At 42.3% G+C, this 14,987-nt stretch overlaps 1 protein-coding gene across 1 annotated transcript in view; it reads right to left on the reverse strand.

Annotated features, from left to right (window-relative positions):
- Positions 1 to 2,851: 2,851 nt before the first annotated feature.
- Positions 2,852 to 14,987, reverse strand: part of LOC128713426 (glutamate receptor ionotropic, kainate 2) — a 119,765-nt gene continuing 107,629 nt past the window's right edge. The window contains exons 13-18 of the mRNA XM_053808289.1: positions 8,458 to 8,656; positions 8,162 to 8,393; positions 6,296 to 6,411; positions 6,051 to 6,206; positions 3,288 to 3,290; positions 2,852 to 3,161 (exon numbers count right to left, since the gene is read on the reverse strand). Of these exons, the coding sequence (XP_053664264.1) occupies positions 2,946 to 3,161; positions 3,288 to 3,290; positions 6,051 to 6,206; positions 6,296 to 6,411; positions 8,162 to 8,393; positions 8,458 to 8,656 (922 nt within the window). The 3' untranslated portion in view covers positions 2,852 to 2,945. The remainder of the gene's footprint in view (positions 3,162 to 3,287; positions 3,291 to 6,050; positions 6,207 to 6,295; positions 6,412 to 8,161; positions 8,394 to 8,457; positions 8,657 to 14,987) is intronic.

The raw sequence follows: 14,987 nt of genomic DNA on the forward strand, positions 1-14,987 counted from the left end.
AACGATTTTATTTGAGCTAGAACCTCAATTATGTCAGAAAACCCCTGCATAATGCGCTTCGCACATTTATCCCTACAGAGTACCATCACTTATCTGATTCGTCCACGCGTTTGCATCTCAGTACGCACACTCACGAGACATATTTTCAGCTCAGTGTGCCGATTACTTCACGCAGCAGGGAATGCTACGCAATGTTGTGGTTTTTTCTCTGTTGGTTGTGTTGGGAAACATTTCCTTCGCCCGTCAAAACATCCGTAAAACCATCTGCGCATGACCTGGGGTTTTACGCATGTTAGTGGAAATGTATGGTGCGATTGATATGTAGAATTTATTTAGACCAATATTGGTCATCACTAAAACACAAAAACATCAAAGACCGCATAGCAGGAGGGACACGGAAGTATCAACATTTTTACTGCTGAGATTGGCGACTTCCAAAAATCGCGCCAAATAACCGTGTGTTTAACTGTCCTGGCTTTATTACGCAGTGCAAATCGTGCACGTGCTCTGTGATTGATTCTTCTGGCGTTTGTGTGTTTGCACGATGATTGCTTTCGTTTCCCGGCGGGAGTATACCGACTTCTTAATAAATGAATCAACTTCACTAGACGCCGGCAGTGCCGAAGCGGTCACCGTGTTTGATTCTGCACCGAGCGCCATTAATCTAAACAAAAAAAACGATGCAGCGCGGGTATGCGGTTGGAAAAGCGCTACCAGGCCAGAGCGCTTGTTGGTGAATTGTTTATGCGAATAGCCGAAACCGGAGTGAGGCGGGTTGAAGATACGGCTGGCAGTGCCGGTGTCGTAAATATTTATGATCATCTCATTCGAGATCGATCGTAAGCGTAGTTATCCGTGCGGCGCTCGACGGAATGGGTTTGTTTTTCACACTTTCTCGGAATGATGTATACTTCCGGTTTATGTGCGTGCATGTTGTTTTGTTCCGGTTTCTACCGGCGTGCATTTTACCACGGAGCGTGAAAAACCACAAGAATACGTAATTAGATTTTTATTGCATACTTTACCGTTTCTCCCCGTCGCCTCGCCCTCTTGCTCTTTCTACTTCGAAGATGGAGTTTGAAATTCTTTTTCGTACATTCGCGCACCATATTCAATAAAAGGAGGTTCTTCGTGTGGAGGTGGGTGGATGAAATTGAATAAAGAATATGGTAGCGACTTGGTATTATGTGTTATGTGCACCGGAACATTGCCGCTCTCCAGTTCCAGGACAGTATTAAAATGCTCCGGCGTATGAATAATAAGAATTGTTTTAAAGTACGCAATTTGCACAACAGATGAGTGCTTAGTACCTCTACTTCTTTATCGGCACAACAACCTCCAGAAGGTCAAGACCTGCCATTTGTGGTTTTATTATTATTATTATTATTATTATTATTATTATTATTACTATTATATTATTACTACTATATTACATTTGATGCGACAAAAACGATATCTAACACTAGATGGTAACTAATCATATTATGAGAAAAGGAAAAAAATAGACATATCGTACGAAAAATTTAGGTTAAATTAAGTAAAAATTATAAAACTAGTAAAAAAAATATCCTTACCAAAGGCTGCTAAGTAACAAACAAGGAAAAGAAGGAAAGTAGCTACAAAGTAGGTCGAAGACGATTACGATTGGACGATAGAGTGAGGTAAAAATCAAACAAATGACATCAAGAATTAAACAGACGCATAGCGTGAAACCAAGGATTGCTTCGACTAGCAGGGTTGCGGGAGGAAGGGATGTATAATAGAGGGAGAAAACGGAGGGAACGGGAGGGGATATCAAAGGAAGCGCAGACAGTAGATCGGGAGCAGGGTGTCTGAGGGCTGAGGGTGTCCAGATTGCCGAGCAGTACTCCAGCCTCGACCAACGAGCAAAAGAGCACCTTGATCCACATAGCAAAGTACCGAGCGATTCTTTTTATGAAGACTAAAATCCTACTTGCTGAACCCACGACGGTATCGATATGATGTCGAAAAGTAAGGCCACAATCAAGCCAGATTCCAAGATCCTTCACAAGAAAACCTCGAGATACTTTCTTTGACTTTGACTTTATTTACTCGTAGCTGGATTGGTCCGGATGGGATTTTAGTCCGGTACGTTCGTGTGAAGACCGGCGGCGCTAACATCATGCCACCGGGCCGCCCTGGGTGCTTAGTACATCGGAGGAAAACAAATTGGTACTCACCTACGAATATTGTGTCATCACTCCTGGATCAAGAATTGTGCTGAATGAATCTTTTAGCAAGATTTAACCATATGAATTTTAAGACATTCGAGTTTGGAGTCAACTTTCAAAAGAATCATGAATCCTAAGATATTTACAAATCTTCAAAATTCCTCAGAGATTAATGAAATACTGTATGGGATTAGCAAAATAGTTTTGCCACGCCCGAAATTTAATCGGTTTTATCATTTTGTCTTCGCAAAAGAAACAAAATTTGTCACGGTACTGAAGATGCCGAAATCATGAAGCTTTAAGGATTCACTATTTTCTGAGGATTCGTGAATCTTTCGAACAGAGATTCAAATTCATTCATAGAGCTCGTAGATTCATTGACATGCATTAGTTTGTATCAGATTCACACAACACTATTATATACATATTTTGTTTTGGAAAAGATATGTCCACCATTGAGTTGTCCATATAGAGTGCCGTCCACATTTATTTGAATTAGCTTGTGTTTTTAATACTGAAAAGACACACAAACACACTCACATGCACGCACACAGGACTTCCAGAAGCCTTCCTTACTGGAAGGATTGCTGTGCCGGTGTACTGCATGCGTTGTGAAACGTACGCCGAAAGGGGGGAGAAGGAATGGTACCAGCATCAGAAGTGATACTCGGCGTAGGAGACCGACCCGAGGCAGGCCGTACCGCGCGCGATCGTATCGACGCGATAGCAGGAACCCTCGGGACACCGCAACACCTAAGGGACGGCCTTCGGATCGAACTCGTACTGTGCGTAGGGTGGCCCGAGCGGATGGAACCGGGCATGCTCGGATGACGGTTCGGACGAATCTTTCGGGGAGGCGCGGGACGAGGCGGTACGCAGTGTGCCCCCGCTGCCACCGTGCTTCGGTTGGGTCCGGTTCCGTTTCAGCGCGAATCGTAGCTCGGACGCCATTTCGGAGCAAAGCGATACCTGAGGGGAAGATAGAGAGAAAAAGGAAGGGAGGGGGGGGGGGGAGAGAGAAAGGAAGATAAGAGAGAAGAGTGAGTGACAACGCACATCTAGTCAGTCCCGAAGCTCTGTGCCACTGATACGTACCTCCTATTGGATGTATTTCCGAATGCAACCGGACCCCAGTGTTGTGCCAGTGTAGTGACGATGAGTAGTGATGCAAACACAGAAATTACACAGATGACCACCAGCACCGGCAGCAAAACGAGGAGAAAAGTAGTGAAAGAAACAGAAGAAGAAGAAGAAGAAGCGGCAGCAAGGAAAAAAGGACAAAACATAAAGGACACAAGAGACAGAAGGACGGGTGTAATGGAAAACGGTTAGGAGCGGGAGATGCTTCGATTGGCAAATTCTGCACTGTCTATTGCCAATGGAAAATGAATTGCTGTTCAAATTACAAACAGACAGACAAAATCGATCGTGTGATGAAAGGACAGTGCAAACAACAGACCAGGAAAGGTTCACTTTTTCCCCGCGAAGAACCCAGCTTTATTAGTACATTCTGTGTTTTATGTTTCCTTTATCCACATGCTCATGTTAGTTTCTTTTTATTCGTTCCTCTACCTTTCTCTTCCTGCTTACACTAAAATGGTGCGCCTCGGGCAGTTGTCCCTTTCGTGAAGTTTTACCACTGAATGTTCCACCCCTCCCAAAACCGGTAGAGTAGGTAAGGGTTGCCAACCGTCAATGGGGAAAACTCCCGAAATGGAAAGAGGGTTTAAAAAAGTTACCCACCAGCATCTTCAAAGCCTTCTCCTGTTTGATTTTTTTTCTCTCTCGCTGTATTTTTTTTTTAACTCTTTCTCTCCCCTATTTCGTTTGCTCCAACCTTGCGATGGGAGAATGAAAAAGGGGGAGAAAAGAAATGATCTGCGGTGCGTCGGGACAATGCATCTGAAGAATGTTAATAATTGTTGACTACTCTAGTTTCAGTAAAAAATTCCCTAATATTTTGTTCGCTTTCTTCCTTTCACTGTTTTCATCGTTCCAAAAAAAAAGAAAAAAAAATTATACAAACAAAAGTAACATTCACATACCCTTCCACTATTGGTTTATGATTAAGATTTAAGAATTTTGCATTATATTTGTTCACTTCATTCTCGTTTTTTTTTCTATCCACGAAACATCTGCACCCCTCATTCACTATTCTATGTTACGGTAGTATGTGTTTGGGTGGATCTATCTCCATCCAATGTTCCAGTATAGTGCTGAAATTTTCCTCCCCCAAAACTATAGGGCTACTAAATGCCATGAATCGAACCATTACTACTAATCTACCAATTCCAACTGTACAGAGCCTTTCATGGGTGTGCGTAATTGTAATCCTGCTCGGTTTAGTGCGGTTCGCGTTGGTTGTCTGTCAGTCGTTCTGGATTCCATTCTACATGGATCGTGTTTACCTAGTACTATTTAAAAAAAATAAACATTCAATGGAATAAAAGTAAGTTAAAAAATAAAAGAAGTGAAAAGTAAACGAAATGAAAGAGAAAAAAAAGTCAAAAGAGTAAAAAAGAGAAAAGAACAATAAATGAAAGAAGAAAAAGGGTTATAAAAATGGGAAAGAAAACAAAAAAGAATGAAAAGAAAGAAAGGAAAGAAAAAAATTGAATAATTAGATAATAAAAAGTATTAGAAAAAGTAAAACAAAACGATTAGAATGAAAAGGGAACTAAAACATAGGAACAGAATAACAAAACCGGTACAACAGAGTCAATACAAAGCGAAAATCTACAGAGCAAAAGCGTGTGTTTACTTTGGTGATTTCGTGCGGAAGTGTTTTACCTAGGTCTAGTTATCTTCTCTAGGAAACCATATCGTGGTGTTTCCATCTTGTTTGGCTGCTTGTTTTTATTGAATGTTTGTTTGCATTACAAACAATCAATGAAAGGATGATATTTTACACATGCTTTTCCACTGCAATCAGCACATTTGCACTCAACTAATGCAACATGTTTAGCTGTCCCGTGTTAGGCTCCTAACGGTGCGTTTGCGCGATTATGTCTAGTTTCCGTTTCGTTCGTTGGCTAGTTGGTCCGGGCAAAAACGGGGAAACGGCCACCCGCTACAGTGTGGTGGACAATTTAATTTATCTAGCAGTGTGTTGTAATGGGGGTGTAAAGAGTTGGTCTGCACAGCATGTAATGTGGCATGTGGACGATCTGAACTGAAGCCCGCTTTCGAGTCTATGTGCTTTCCTCCAGGGGCGTTTCTACTTGAGCATTGTACAAGAACTCATCGGTTGTGGGGTTTTTCTCTGTCTTTGAGCGAAGTAAAACATTCTGCTTCAGAAATAGGCTCACGTTGTACCACGTCGAGCCGAAGCGTTTCGGTAGCTGACCGTGATCTATTCGAATCTACACTCTTTTGGATGCTTTTTCTGGTATGGTTCCTTTGGTAGGAAGAAAATAACATCATAGATGGGGCGAGGTAAATATCGTTTTTGGTAGAAAGGGGAAGGTGGGCACACGAACACCAGGGCAAGGGGTTCCCGATCGAGAAAAAAAATGAATAACCAAACACAAACCAAATCCATTCCAAAATGTGGAAAATGGTATGCAAAGCAAAGAGAAAGAGAGAGATAAAGAGAGAGAGAAAGAGAAAAAAGAGAGAAAGAGAAGATAAATGACAGAAGATGGTGTGGTACAGGGGTACAGGGGTGGAGTAGGAAGGTGGATGGAATGTCGGGTCGAGGGAGACGTTTCGTAAGGAGGATGGAAAATACCTAGAGCTTGGAAACCGCACAATAGGAAAGTTGTTGGTGGGGTGAGGGAGGATGGAGAGTAGAAAGGTGTAGGAAGGGAGGTATGGATTGTTGTTAAAAATGGGGGAAACAGGCATGGGGTTGCTTACCCGTTCCTCGACCGCCACCTTTCTGCTTTTCCAGACGAACTCGCACACGGCGATAACGCACGCGACACCCATACCGCCCATCAGCACGACGAATACGCCACCCACATTCGCCAGTCCCAACTCGTTTGCCGTCGAGCTCGATTTAGACGTGTCGTCCTGGACGGTAGCAAAGGAAAGTGAAAGCAATGTAAATACTGAGGCGATGCAATGTTGGGCTGAAGAGAGGGATTTTGAGGAGTACGTACTCTGCAGGATCCACCTCCACGCTTTTCTTTCCACCACCGCGTTTTCAGGATGTGAAGTTTCCCTTCCTCTTGTAGCTTGAGCACTGCTCCACTGATCGCCGTGCGGAAGGGTGAGTCTGTGGAGATGAAAAGAGATTGTTATGGCACTGTGATTTGCTCTAGTGCCATAGGCACTATACATTTTGTAACTTTGTTTGCTGTACGGCGCTGTATACATCAGTAGCTTGGATGCTATCTACTTGCTATACGTCTATCACACGCCAACGGTGTTCAAATCGCGTTAACTGGCAGTCTTTAGAAAGGGAGTCGTTTGGAAATTTGCTCCTGTCTAATCCTCCCTCCCGAGCGGATTTGAAGAATTAAAATTCGTTCGACATTACAAGTGAGGAGTTGATCCATATTACCATAATCACTACCACCAGTGAGGCTTCCAACTACTTAGGGCCTCCAAGGAGTTCAATAATACCTGTTCACAAGATTTAAAAATTATAAATTTAGTCAAAGACAAACAGTTTGAAAATATGAATGTCCAAAACCAGGGCACAAAAGAATTGCAAATATATTGAAAAACTAGGAAAATGTGCGATAAGCCTGAGCGGGTATGATGAGAAAGAATCAAAAGAATAGAACAAGGACGTAGAATTCTGCGAGGTATGTGTTGGAACCTTACAACAGTCGATTTAAAAGGTTCCAACAACCTGTCAGAAAAAAGGAGTTGTAAAAGATGTAAAAGAGAACACAATAAGGAAAATCAAACCCATGGCTAAATAAACCATCGCTTCCCGGCTTCTTCGGCAAAAAAGCAGTAGGAATAAAGATCAATTTAGCACACACGATATGAGTGTGGGCAGAAAGGATCCTAATTCATAACGTTACTACATACGACATTTTGAATCAATTTGATAAAGGGAACTTGAGGACTTTTTATCTTGCACAAGAAAAGCAGCGAAGTTTGTCAGATTGAAACGGACGAATTAGGGAACCAGAGAATACATCTTTACCAAGGGTACTTTTTTACTACGCAGAACTTGTTCAATTACCCTACTTGTAGGACCAAAAGTGATGGAAGTATCTTTTAATTAAAAAGCTTCAGTAAATAGTTACATAAAAATTACTTTCAAACCATGGCAAATTCTCAAATGATATATAAATCTCAAACGATGTATGAATTTTGGAAGTTTCGGCCTATCGATAGTTGCTTTTTTAATAATGCGAGAAACTCCGAAGCATGTTAAACATTTTGAAGTTCTAGAAACTTTGGAAATTCTATATTATTTGTAGTTTGATGAATTTTGAAGTCATCTGAATATTCAGAGATTCACAAATCTATTAATAAGTATTCAGAAGCGTTCATTAGGATAAGGAACGAATTCAGATTCATGAAACAATTCATCACCGATAGACTTGAATTTCGTGTACATTGTCTGCTGTTTGGATTACAGCGTATTGGTCTTAGACAAAGCATAACTCAATGTTTGTTAGGAATGCTTTGATGTTTAGAAATTAAGTCTCTTGATTATGATTGCTTCAAAATGAATTGTCAGAAACAGACAATACTCAATTAGGAAGGCGATCATACGGCCATTAAAAGTCTCAGTTGATGATGAATTTCTATGAACACTTTGACTTGTGGTCTTCATTGTTTCGTTCCAAAAGTTAATTGCAGTTTCATTACACTAGAATCAGTGCTGAGTGTAGCCTTAACGACAGTGTTCAGGCCACATTATCTGTCACATTATCACCCTCAAAATTTAATTTAACTACGGAGAAACACCGACTGGCGATTTGCTAGACAAAATCTTCGCTTACTGGATGGAAACTACGTACGTAGTTAGTAAAAGTAACGTGAAGTGAAATAAAACTTACTTGGCGGCATCGCAATTCCGTAGCCCTTCGAGTCGAGCATGCCGCCCACCTGAGTCAGCTCACAGTTCCGCTCGATCACATACTCGATCGAGGTAGATTCCATGAGGAAAGCGTAGCTTCCCTTGCCCTTCACCACACGCTCCACACCCTCAATGTTGCTTGCGGTAAACACAGATGGGCGAGCCGACTCCATGAACGACCACATGCGCTGATACGTGGAGAAGTTGGAATCCTGTGGAGTAGCAAAGATTAAGCTTAGCACAAGAGCGAAACAGCGATGGGATGGGAAAGCTTACCCGAAAGAAGGCAGCCGTGCTGCCACCACGCAGCGCGCCGTACTTGATTTTGGTCTGCTTGGCGAGATCCTCAGCCGATTCGATCGGCGAGTCCATCCGCTCGACGGTAAGGAAGGCGGCCAGATTGGCGGTGTATGAGGAGATCATGATCAGCGTAAAGAACCACCACATCCCGGCGACCATCCGCGTCGAAACCGCCCTTTTAGTTTCGTGTGTCCAGGCCAAACACGGGAAGCACGCGTCGCGCATGTGGAAGAGGGAAAGCGTTAGTGTATGTGCTTTGGTTTGAACGTTTCTGGCAGGCAAATGGTAATTCCGTACTCCGAGCAGAGTGTTCGTGGTTAGGGTATTCATTTTGCCACAACAATTTAGTACTGCAGTTGCAAGATGCGTACAGTTTTCCATTGGTGAACAGGATAGAGTGAAGGCGACTTTGAGCAAAAGCAAACGAAACAGAATACAGCGGAACATCGAACGGACACGGACGTAGGCATGTACAAGAAAGGCAGTTGAAAAGGCGGATAAAAGCGATAGAATGATAACAATGCAACAACGAGCTAATCCCTAGCACACCGACCGAGATTGTTTCAGCAACTGGAAAAAGGAATGTTGTTCAGACAGGGTTCTCGGTAGAATAACAAAACACAAAGCGACTTTTTGAAAAAATGTGACAGTGTTGATGATTTCTCGCGAACTCGAACCAATCCGATAAAAATACGGCAGAAGTGATGTGGTAGAAATTGTTTAACATTCTAAGAAGCTTCCAATTCGCCCGGCTTAGTGGCTGATAGAGTGATAGATGAAAACAAAATTAAAGCAGGAAGATAACTTAAAAAAAAGCGATGGAAAACACATCACGGACAGCGGACAAACTGCGATGGACGATAACGACATTAAAGCTTCACCCACTCGCACCGGGGGAAAAACAGTGCAGCGTGCTGTTCATTTTAATCCCATTCACAGGATTACTGGTAAGGGTTGAACATTTTCCAGCTCACCGAGCATAAAAATGTTCGCTTTGCCGGGTTTGACCGATCGAGTGTTGCTGGTGGGGTTTGTGTTTTAACCATCGGTTCTGTTTTTTTTTGTTTTGTTCGTTGTGTCCAAGTGAGCGTGCGTGCGCTGGTTTTTGGTTCGACACGACCAATGAGGTTCTTCCGCTAACGACATTGCGGGACACATCCGCAACAACTAAATAAAAAAAAACACACACACACACACATACAAAATGCATGGAGAAGGAAACGAGAGGGTTGGAAGAAACACCGGACGATGCCATCGGAAACCAACTGCTGGTTGAAGTGTTGGATGTTTTTTTTTGTATAATTTCTATTGTTGTTAATCGAGGGATAAAAGGGAATGAATGAAGAGAGGATAGTGTGTACATGGGATGCTATGTGTTCGATGTGTTTGGTATTGGAAAAGTGGGTGCACAAAAAAACATGGAAGAAAACTGCTGAAAAACTCGCCGCCATTATGGAAACAAAGGATGGCGCTCACTCAGCGAGTTGATAGTTTTCAACGCTCCCCCGTTCAGCAAACCACAATTCTATTGTTTGTGTTGTTGGGAAGAGGTGGAAAGGGGTTGGGGGCTAGTTTATTTTTGCTTCACCTTAAACCCACCTTGTTACCCCATAATTAGAAAATGGACGAATCAGAAAACTGATTGATGCAAATGATTAATAAATGATATGCAACAGCGGGCAGCGTCCATGCCTTTCGGTTTTGCTTTCTTTTTCCGCCTTGCGTTTGTACTCTGCTCTTCTACCACACACTCTCTAGCTCTTTCTCTCTCTGTCCTCGTTTCCCATTCCTTCAATTGCTGTACGACTGATGGCAGGTAAAAAACAACATTTTGCCTTGCACTCGTGTTGCATATTCCTGCATGCTTTTCGCTACCATTGCTGTACCTTTGTGTCTTTCTTTTGTATTGTGCATTTGATTGCCGATGGTAGGTCAGGGTTAATATGTTCCCCGTTATTTTCATGTTCCTCTTGAAATTGACGGGTTTGAATGGGTTGGAAAAGGAGCAAATCGTGGAGATATCTGCGCACTTATGAGCACTGTGGACATAAGCACAGTGCTTTAAGCACATTGGTCATTAGCCGGGACATAATTGTTTTTTATTTAATATGGAAATAAGTGTATGGAAATACAAACGTTAAACTAGCAGGTGCTTTTCAAAGATGCTGGAGGTCGATCGATACTTCTCATGATGCCCGAAATCGATTTTTTTTTACTTAAAAAAGTGACATTATTTTCTTAGTAGAACCGAAATTCCTTTCGGGATTTCTATTGGTTATCAAAATCAGTGAAAAACATAGCAAGATACAGGAATTTGAAAATTGATATAACTTTTTCCTATTAAATACCGAATAGATTTAGAAAGTTCTAATTTTAAAAGTTCAGAAATCTTTGAAACGATCAGTGATAATAGTATGAAAGTCAGCAAACTTCTTTGTTTGAACAGTTAGTTTCTCAAAAACGACTCGATTTAATCGTAACATGATTCCGGATCATAAGGTTTTATATCATCAAATGCACCAATGTGGCATGATACGAAGAGCAATGCTTTTTCCTTCCCTGGTGCAATCCCCGAGGAAGCTTTGGCACTTTAGTGGAAAAGAAAGGATTGTTATAATGGTATCCTAGTGTAGTGTACTGGATTCGTTTGAAGTGACCCGTTGATGTGAAGCGTGCAGCAAACGTGACGCTCTCTAATCGGTACGGTTGTTGTTCGATTTTGGCCAGCAACATCTTCCCTACCACGGTGGGTGGTTCCCCCACCGGCAGCTAAAGGTGGGCAAGAAAGGGGGGGTGGAAAAAAGATGCTTCAAACCGCTCTAATCCTTGCAGCGGATGCTTCTACCTCTCATACAATGTTTTGTTATTTTCCCGACAGTAGCAGTAAGCACGGAAGCATTCAAACTGCATGAAAAGAAGTGAATCGGTGGCAGGCAATTCTTGTTTTTTCCCCCTTCTAGCTCAGGTTTCCGATTCGGTTTGATTTTAGCCTCCTCCCGGGAAAAGAATTGACACTGCCGAGATTGCCTTCTTTGTGTGTATCTACCGCCATTCTGCCAGTTCTGGCACCGGTGGGGAAAATAAACTATTCCATTTTCCATTTTCGTGTTTGTTGTTTTCGCGAAGCGTATTTTCGTACCGAGCCCATCGGTTACCGGTAAGTGGTATCGTCAGCGTATCGTTTCGGTTCCGAACCCCTGTCCAAAACTCCGTTCGTTTTCACTTGGTGTCTTCCTCCATTCGGACGCCCGCCTTGCTTGCGTACTGATTGCTGTGGAAACTGACCGGGTCAAAGTCAAGTCGTGCTCGTAAAACTGTTTTTCGGAGCTAAACTTTTCAAATTTCCTCCACATCCATCCGTGCGCCGTTGCCTCTTCCCTCCCTGCTCTATTTATCAAAGGGGCAATTGGTATTGGTTCGCATTCCGGTGAAACCGACCGTGCGTCTCCATTGGCGCGCACAGCGTGGCGCCGCTGCCGCCGGCAGCGGTCGAGCGAAAATGTTGGAATTAATTTCAATTTGGACGAGTTGGAGTAGATTTCCCGGTGCCCGGATACTGGTTGCGAATTCATCTTTCCCCACCACGCAGGGAAGGCGGGCTGTTGTATCTTCCCCCCCTTCCCACCCTCCACAGCGGCATCTAGCAGGAACTCCAAAACAATTCCGGTGTCCTTGCGGAGTTATGTTGGGTGATTTTTTGTTTGTTTCGTTTCGTAAAAAAGTTTTCGCCTTCACGAGATCTTGTTGGTCTAAGAGCAATATCAAAAGATGGGGCGATATAAAGGGAAGGGACGTTCCAAATGATGGAAATGGCGGCAGGAAAGAGGAAAAAATGAGCTTTGCAAGTAAGTCAACAAAATTTGTGTATTTTTTTGTTTGCTCTCCTCCATCATTGAAGAGTGTGAACAGGCCCGGCTCGTCACCACCGAGTTCGAGTGGAATGTTAATATAGACGAAAAAGCCACTTTGCTGTTGTTGGAGGCGCAACATTTTTTTTTTTTTTAAATCTATTCTTTAACCCCATTCGCCTTGGGAAAAGCGAGAGGAAAATGATAAACGAAGGAGAAGAAAAAAAAGCAAAATCATACACATACATATTCATTCCAAGGGTGTTGAGGCGGAAAGGAAAATTCGAGGTAAAGTTTGAATTTTAATAAACCACTCCGATGGTTTCAAGCAATCGAAAGGCACGAAAGAGAGAGAAAAAGAGAGAGAACCAGTGACAAATTCATATCGTTCTTTGCATCCGGAACGATTTCCAGGAAACTTGAAAAGTTCCGGATATTTTTGTGTCCGTCTCGGCTGATTCATTAAATCAACAGCACACCTTTATTGTGTATGTGGGTACGTGACAAGGAGAGGAGAATGAAAAGATTGAGAGATAAAATAGCGATGGATGATGATTTAAAGGATATCAGCAATAGGGAACCTGGAACAAAAGTGGAAAATGGGAAAAGTTTACGTTTTGAGATCGCTTTTGATGTGAAGTGATGATTGGTATTGCAAGGGAATGGTTGGGGGCGCGGATATGCAATTGTCCGTAGCTTACGGTTCCGGAGCTCCATCCAGCGATCGAAACCAGCGATAGGCTCAATCTTATTCACAAGAAAAGAAGGATCTTTATTAGCGAAATTGAAGAAAAGGGGCTCATAACTTAGCGATTGTATTTGCTTTATCTCTCCAACACTACCTCCCCTTCTTTCGCTCCTGCTTTCGTTCAGATTCTCATATTGTTTCGTGAAGGATTAACCTTCCGCAGGGTTATTTTATATCATTCAGAGTTTAATCTATTCGCCATCTCTTTTCCAGAGCAGCAAATTTAATTCCTCTTTGCAACACAGCCTGAAAGTTCTTTCTCCATCCACTTTTGGAAACATTGCCCAAATTGGTGGTGATCTAGAACGGATTAGATTTTCCACGAAGCAATCTTTATTCGCAGCATGGCGTAAATAAAAAACAAAACACCGACGAGACGAGATTTGTGCTGCAAAAATTGAGTGTCCACTTATATTGTTTTTTTTTGTTTGTGCGTTATAGGCTGTGACACGGGTTGGGTGCATTATGCTTCACGTCAAACACCATCACGGGTGGAACGGTCTGCGTAGTCGTCTCCCGGACCCAGCCTCACCCACCTTATCGCCCTGCATTCGTCACCGAAAGGGAGTGGCACAGACTATGAATAATAAATTGACGTTATTTCGTACGCATTCTTAATGTAAAAATGGAAAGCGAGTTCATGACGGTTATGAGGTGAAGGTGATGATAATGGTGGTGCAAGAAGGAGGGAGGGCGCATAAAGTGGTTGCTTTCATTTTCCATTTATTCGTGGGATTTTGCTTCAAATTATGCGTGAGTCGTCCACCGGGAAATCATGGTTTCTCTTCTAGTGATGGGAATAATAGCTCACTTTGGTGAATTCAATCAGTGTGAGTGAGTTACAATAAAGAGTTAACTCTTTAAATCACTTTTAGAAGAGTTGTTCATGTTTTTTTTTATGGTTTTGCTTTTGGAAGATTCAGTAAGATGTACCACAGCCATCTAACTTATGTAGATTTAATTTAAATAATGGCTTTGTAACGCGTGAGTTACTTTAATTACTCTCAATGAAGCAACGCATTGACGCTATGTCGTCGCAACGTCGCTATGAAGATTAAATAGGATATTAGTCAGTCACGAGTATTTATTTCAGTTTGGAGTTACCCGTATCACTTATATTGAGTTTCTTATTGCAACGAAGAGTTCAATCGCAATTAAATACATTTTTGTGGAGATTTCAATTAACTAGCTAACTAGACAGATTAAACTCATACAAGTTTTTTGACTCGCGATGGACATCATCACCCTTAACAAGCACTTGAGGTGTAAAAATTGTAATAAAAAAATTTTGTGTTTGAAATATCATGGTAGAAACAGTACTGCAGACTTGAAGAATGTGTGATTTTAATGACGATGAGCTTAACAACACTTTAGTCTTGTGTTTTTTTTAAAGAACATAAGTTACATTCCAAAGCCACAACGGTGTCTGAAAATGTGATAGAAAAATCGGTGCACTGCGCTTGCAGCTTATTGTGTACCTTGTTCTCAGCGGAAGAGCTTGGAAAATGCATTTTTCCCAACCGTGTGGTGTGCCCAACCGAAGGAAAACTTCCCACCGTCAAACCATAAAACCAAAAGCAGTCCGATGGAAAGTTGCTGCTGGCGATTTTGGTACAAATGGTGGTTAGAAAATGTAACTTCTGCAGTGAATGTGGGGGACTGGGATGCTTTAGCCTACTGGAAAACATGAGTTTCTTTTCTCGCCCTGATGGCCCTTATAGTTCCGCCCGGAAAATGCTCCCGTTGTAACCGCATTTAGCTCGAGAGTCGAAGAAAATGGTCGGAAACTTTTAGTGTAATGTGAACCGTTTAGCTGCGAATTTGTTTTTTTTTTGCTGAACAGGATGGTAGGAGAAGTTTTGTTGTAGCTTTTGGCTTTTTTTGTGCATTCCTGCCAAACCGGCGGTCAG

The sequence above is a fragment of the Anopheles marshallii genome, chromosome X (genome assembly GCF_943734725.1).
Source record: "Anopheles marshallii chromosome X, idAnoMarsDA_429_01, whole genome shotgun sequence".
Lineage (NCBI taxonomy): Eukaryota > Metazoa > Arthropoda > Insecta > Diptera > Culicidae > Anopheles > Anopheles marshallii.